Source organism: Rhincodon typus, chromosome 9 (assembly GCF_021869965.1).
Source record: "Rhincodon typus isolate 14 chromosome 9, sRhiTyp1.1, whole genome shotgun sequence".
Lineage (NCBI taxonomy): Eukaryota > Metazoa > Chordata > Chondrichthyes > Orectolobiformes > Rhincodontidae > Rhincodon > Rhincodon typus.
Window position 1 is genome coordinate 82,198,655 of NC_063340.1, and position 7,268 is coordinate 82,205,922.

The 7,268-nt window shown below is 38.3% G+C and overlaps 1 protein-coding gene across 1 annotated transcript in view; it reads left to right on the top strand.

The window, feature by feature from the left end:
• The window catches only part of LOC109917166 (cation channel sperm-associated auxiliary subunit epsilon), a 108,388-nt gene that overhangs the window by 91,393 nt on the left and 9,727 nt on the right, over window positions 1-7,268 (top strand). The window contains exons 14-15 of the mRNA XM_048601374.1: window positions 3,324-3,416; window positions 5,894-6,048. Coding sequence (XP_048457331.1) covers window positions 3,324-3,416; window positions 5,894-6,048 — 248 coding nt within the window. The remainder of the gene's footprint in view (window positions 1-3,323; window positions 3,417-5,893; window positions 6,049-7,268) is intronic.

Below are 7,268 nucleotides of genomic sequence, written 5' to 3' on the forward strand. Positions count from 1 at the left end.
TCCCTCACACACATACATACTTTCTCCCACACACACACACACACACACACACACACACACACACACATTCTCTCTCTCTCTCACTTACATAGACATACACACTCACACACACATATAAATCTACGGGGGTGAATTTGTATTTGCAGATACATTCAAGTTTGTTCAAAAAGCACACAATTTATAGACAGTCAAGTATTTCTACTTTAGAAATAAAACCAGTCTGATTCCAAACCAAAATGCAAACAGATTCTAAACAAGACCGCACACCTAACATGCATTGTCTGATCTAAAATGTCAACTCTTTGTTAGACTGATAAAACCTTTAGTTTTCTCAGGGCAGTGACTTGAAAGAAATTGGGGATTTACATATACATATTAATCAATTAAAACCTTCTAACTGATTAAAAGTTCAACAGCATCAGGTTTGTTGATACATCCTCATCAGTTGTGTGACCCTTTGATCTTTTACATTCAAATTCTATGTTCTGTGTGCTTCTTTCTTACTTCACCTGACGAAGGGGCTACGCTCTGAAAGCTTGTGTTATCAAGTAAACCTATTGAATTATAACCTGGTGTTGTGTAGTTTCTGACCTTGTCCACCCCAGTCCAACACTGGCACCTCCACATCATGGATCTTAACATAGTAGCTATTCAATTTTAAAATGATTCACATTGTTGGAAAGAGCAACATGTAGCTGACAATTTGCCACGAGCACATACAATTGGAACCAAATGCCATATTCAGAATGGACTTGTGTTAAATATCACTGATATGAAATTCATTGTATTTAATGTTATTAACAGTTTTTCTGTATTTAACGTAAAAATCATGCTTAAAGAAGAGCTTTTTGATAGAAAATGCCCCTTCAGAATACCTTTTCTGTGGGGGAGGTATGGCAAAAGATGTGTAAAATATATATATATTTTTGAAATTTGCCTTGTTTTAGGAAAAAAGGAACATATAGATATGGATTAGTGCTGTGAAATATGTTTTTTATTTTTCTATGAGGTCAATGTCATTCTGAAATAGTGAACTGAAAGCACCAGTTCCTAGAAAAAATGTTACTACAATAAGTGGCCAGGTGAATTCCTGGAATGCAAATGGGATAAGATGTTTATAATTTTGCTTTATGAAAGGCAGTATCAGCACAAAACACCAGAGTCTTAGTTCAGAAGACCTGAGAGTTGAGACGAAAGTTTCAGTTTCTCTCTTAACAAGATTCAGTTTAGTTCAGCCCAGAGGAAACCAGTTACTGCAATAGTGGTGTTTTCTCTACTTTGTACAATTTCCAAACTAGGAGATTTTGGGATAGAATTCATTAGATTGCTAGAATGGAAAACATTTAGGCTATCAGAGAATTGTAAAAGTTTTGTGCCATCACAATCTAAGAGGAATCATAAATTTCTCTCTACAGTTCCAAAGAAAGAAACTGGAAATAATCAATTCAGTGGTGTTATGATCTCAGCTGATGTTATTATTAGACTAGTCAGATCCCAGAAAGAAATTTGACTTGATAGAGCATATTTTATTTTTTGTTTTAATTAGCTGGTCTTTCACTGAACCATGAACACACAATGCTGTAGATTTGGGTTTAACAATGAAACAGGTGTTTATTGTACTAAAGAAATAAAGATAAAATAGAATAAACCAAACTATGTACATATAACTCAAATTTAAAGATGTCAAAACACATAGCAAAATACAATCTTATTAGTCCCAAAGTACTCCTTTGCAGTACTCACACCAGAAAGAATTCCCTTCTTCTTCAAATCGAAAGGACTTAATATAACTCTGGTGTTAATCGCTGTCTCGAGTATCTGGTAGCCTCTTCCTGGTGGATTCATACAACTGACCTTAAATTTTCTCAGCTTCAAGTAACCCTTTCAGGGATTTAATTGCTTGTTGTCTGGGACTTTAACATTAAATTTCTTATACTGAGATAACATCTTTATTAACAGATCTAAACTGCCTCCCTTTCTTAGGAGCAACTGTTTTACACTTCCAGTTTCAGCCAAGACTTCTGTAAATGCCCACTAAAATAGAAAAGATTTTTTCCCCCAAGTTATGAGTGTTTCCTCAAGCCCCCCAAAAGATTCCAGTATCTTCTTTATAAAAGCCTAATGAACTACACTGTTGATTTTATTCACGGGTAAACTCTCTCTTTGTAAACAAATTTCTATTAGTCTCAGACTTTTTTTTTAAAGAAACCACCATGGCTACAGAAATACTTAAAAGTTCTTTATTAAACCCTTTCAGACATGCAGAAACCCTTATGCCACTAGTTCAAAATTAAAAAATTTCCAAAATAAATGATATTAAAATATATATAAATCACACATTTTACATCCATCAGAAACTTAAGAGTTGTGATAATATAGTTTATCTGGACTTGTGTCTCCATAATTGAATAGTGGTGGGAAACAAATTGGAATTCTGTTTAGTTGTTTTCGTTAAGATCTTTGGTTTGTTGGAAAAACTCAGCAGATCTAGCAGCATCTGTGAAGAGAAAGTTAAAAGAGAAAGTTAAAAAGGCGGCCAACATCATCGAAGACCCATTGCATCCTGGTAATGACCTCCAACAACCTCTTCTGTCAGGCAGAAGATACAAAAGCCTGAACACACAAGCAGGTTCAGGAACAGCTTCTTTCCCCATTATCAGACTGTTGAATGGACTCTAGCCTCAAATAATGTAACCTGTATGCCTCAAGTCTTTTTGATCTGTATATTCTTTGCTTCCTGTGATCTGCCTGCACTGCTCATAAACAAAGCTTTTCACTGTATTTCGGTACACGTGACAATAAAATCAATCAATCAGTCAGTCAGTTAACAGTTCACGTCCGGTGATGTCCCCAGACCCAAAACGTTAACTGTGATTTCTCTTCACAGATGCTGCCAGACCTGCTGAGCTTTTCCAGCAATCTATATTTTTGTTTCTGCTTTACAGCATCCACAGTTCTTTCAGTTTTAATTTAGATAACTTGATTTGTTTGTTTTTATTCTTTTATGTAATAAAGTTATTTGGAGGTATTTTTAACAACAGACGCCTCATGTGAATATGTTACAGTGTCTAAACTACCAGTTAACTAACTAAACAAAATAAATTAAAAAATGATGTGTCAAGCCAGGTTTTATGCTGGGATCTAACCTGTCCATTAGTACCATTAGATGGGGCCATAACAAAATGCATCACTCAAACATCAATCATTTTCTAAGGCACTCCATGTAGTGCTTTTTGGCTATATTACTTGGTATGAAACTAAATAAAGCGCTATCTAAGATGTCGTGACATTCATAGATTTAAATCTTGTCTGAATTTTCTTAGGCTGGTTGTCAGCGGGAAGCACAGACGTGGGAATATATGCTTGCAATGCACAAAACACAACAGAAGACAACAAACCATGTCTGGGGTCCTTGGGTAAATGCAATTGCTTATATGTCTTTTTAGCAGATCTGATTTGAAGAGAAAAAGATTTAAAAAATGATTTTTCTTCTGTTAAATACTGCTTCTCAAGCTTCGGAATTAAGTAGTTCATTGTTTAAATTTCCAGCCTAATATTTCAAGAATGATGCATTAGATTATTATATATGGAATGATAAAAGCAGAGTAATTTACTGCCCAGAGTAGCCCTTTCAGTCATTGTGTCTGTGCTGTTATTATTGTTATTTTAATCAACCTGTTTGGACATGATATAACATACCTCTGGGACAGATGGGATTTGAACTCAGAGGTAGTGGGGGATACTGTGACTGTGCCATAGGACCCTTGTGCTGTTATTATATACTGGTTGCTTTTCTGTAGCATTGCATATGGAAGTCAAATCCAGCATTCGGGTCACTCATGTTAAAAAGTGAGGGGATTACTGTACCAGCTGGGGAAGTGGATTCTTATAGAATCATAGAATTTTACAGTGTATAAGGACACCATTTAACCCATCGTGTATGTACCGGCTCCTGAAAGAGCTACCCAGCTAGTCCCATTCTCCAACTCTATCTCTGTAGCTCTCTAAATTTCAAATTTATATCCAGCTCTCTTTGAAACCTCCAATGAAATCCATGTCCACCCTCTCCCAGGCAGTGCATTTCAAATCCTAACAACTCGCTGAGTAAAGAAATTTCTCATCATCTCAGTCCTAGCTCTATTCCTGACAGTCTTGAAATTGTGACGCCTATTTACTTATATAACAACTAGTGAGAACAGATATTCTTCTTTACCCTATCGAAATTGTTCATAATTTTGAACACCTCAATAAAGTCATCTCTAAATCTTCTCTGCTCCGAGGAGAATAAGCCCAATTTCTCTAATCTTTCTTTGTATTTAAATCCCTCATTCCTGGTATCATTCTAGTGAATCTCCTTTGCACTCTCTCCAGAGCTGTAACATCCTTCCTTGAATATGGTACCCAGAACTGAATACAATACTCCAAATGTTGTCTGACCAATAATTTCTAGAGGTGTATCATCACATCCTTGGTTTTATACTCTGTTCTTGGGAAGGAAGGAGGGAGATCTCAGGAAGAAGGGGACAGGAGATGAAGAAAGGGAAGGGAGACGAAGAGGAGATTGATAGTGGCCCAGCAATGTCTTTATAGACCTCTGGAAAGACACTACAGATCCCAAGGGTCAGCTGTCTCCAATTTGAGAATCAATGCTTTTACATCACCACTATTTTGTTCTCAGTACTTCATTGTATTAGTTTCTGGCATCAACAAATGATAATAGAAGCCAATTTATTATCCATCAATTAAAACCCCCATACTAAAACCTGAACTTGGCACCAGATAGCTTACCATGAGAAGGATGTGGTTCATGACACCTTAGAAAGCCAAACAAGTTAAAAAGAAAATCTTCGGTTATGCCACAATTTTCCATAGCTAAGCATTGAGAAGATTGAATTCATTGTCTTTGGCCTCATCACAAACCCTGGACTGTTGGTATCAATTCCATCCTACTCACTGACCACTGTTTCAAGTGAAACTGGACAATTCATAACCTCAATGTCCTATCTGACTCAAGCTGAGCTTCCAACTTCACATCCTCAGTATTATGAATCTCAGTCTGCATCAAGGTCCACTCTTGCATCTCTGAGCTCACTGAGCTACATCAGCTTCTTATCTACAAACATCTTCAATTTAAATTTTTTTATCCTTTTGTTTTCAGATTCCTCTACAGTTTCATCCTTGTCTAACTCTGCAACATACTCCAGATTTACAAACTGCCAAGAACTCGTGTGTTGCTTCAATTCATTCCGCACTAATTATACTCCATTGTTCAATCAGCTGTCTAGGCTTCATGTTCTCGAATTGCCTCCTAAATGCCTTTGCCTCTTCCACCTTCTCCTTTGAAGACCCTTTTTAAAAGGTGCTTCTTGCACCAAGAATTTAGTCGCCACTTCCAATATCTCAATTTTTGGCTCAAAGTCCATTTTATTTGTTTACACTTTTGGAATGTTTATCGACTGTAAACATACTATATAGATACAAGTTCAAGGGCAGTTGAGATGGGTAGTTAATGCTGGCATAGCCAGTGATGCCCACACAGCGTGACCAATTACTTTATTTTAAACAATAAGACAAAGGACTGCGGATGCTAGAAATCTGAAACAAAAACAGAAATTGTTGGAGAAATTGAGCAGATCCGGCAGCATCTGTGGACAGCAAGCAGAGGTAATGTTTCAGAACCTGTCCCTTCTTCAGAAATCCTGCTGCCAGAACTGTTGAGTTTCTCCAGCAATTTCTGTTTTTGTTTACTTTTTTAAAAAAAAAGTTACTTTGCTGAAACGTATGGTGAAATTATTGCGGCTTGTAATGAGCTGAAATGACATCATCTGATATAGGAGTTTATTTGTATAACAATAAGATAATTGAGGTTTATGCCAATATATGTTGAGTTAAGAATTACAGGTCTTGCTTTGAATCTCATGGATCGGTTAAAAACATGGATAGACCATACGAAATCCTGAACTCAACAGGCTCGATGTACCTGACGTGGCCAACTGATCATACTGGAGTTTACGTTTTCACGGTGAAAATAGTGGACCCCAATTTCAGGTAGCTTGATATATACTTAAATAATAGAAAACATTATTTATATGTTGGAACTCTGAACCATGTTTCACAAACAAAAATGTAAAGAATTTTCTCTTTCTTCCATCCCTGAGTAAGATAATTTTAAAAACAGAATCCCATGCCTTATTACACAACTGGGGATTATTTGCCCTCTGGTTTACAGGTAGAGCATGTTCTAAGTGAATGTTAACAATGACTAATTTATGGTGTCATTGCTAGCATTTTTACCACTGGTTTCTAGGTAGGGTTATCAACTTCACACACAGCAGGTCTTAGATTCAGACCAACTGAAACTGGTAAGTGAAATCTTTCCTTTACCTGCTCTGGAAATTGCTTGAATGTGTGTGTGTGTGTGTGTATGTATACTTGTTGGACATTTTAACACATAGCCTGGGATAAAAGGTTTTCTTTTTGGTTATGTCCTTGATAATGAGCACATAATAGTGCAAGTGTATGAAAATTGGTAAAAGTCAGAGTGAACAGAGTTGTAGATATGTAATATAACACGGTGTAGAGCTGGATGAACACAGCAGGCCAAGCAGCATCATAGGAGCAGGAAGGCTGACGTTTTGGGCCTAGACCCTTCTTCAGAAATGGGGGAGGGGAAGGGGGTTCTGAAATAAATAGGGAGAGAGGGGGAGGCAGATAGAAGATGGATAGAGGAGAAGATAGGTGGAGAGGAGACAGACAGGTCAAAGAGGCGGGGATGGAGCCAGTAAAGGTGAGTGTAGGTGGGGAGGTAGGGAGGAGATAGGTCAGTCCAGGGAGGACGGACAGGTCAAGGGGGCAGGATGAGGTTAGTAGGTAGGAGATGGGGGTGGGGCTTGAGGTGGGAGGAGGGGATAGGTGGGAGGAAGGACAGGTTAGGGAGGCGGGGACGAGCTGGGCTGGTTTTGGGATGCAGTAGGGGGAGGGGAGATTTTGAAGCTTGTGAAATCCACATTGATACCATTGGGCTGCAGGGTTCCCAAGCGGAATATGAGTTGCTGTTCCTGCAACCTTCGGGTGGCATCGTTGTGGCACTGCAGGAGGCCCAGGATGGACATGTCGTCTGAGGAATGGGAGGGGGAGTTGAAATGGTTCGCGACCGGGAGGTGCAGTTGTTTAGTGCAAACCGAGCGGAGGTATTCTGCAAAACGGTCCCCAAGCCTCCGCTTGGTTTCCCTGATGTAGAGGAGGCCACAGCGGGAACAGCGGATGCA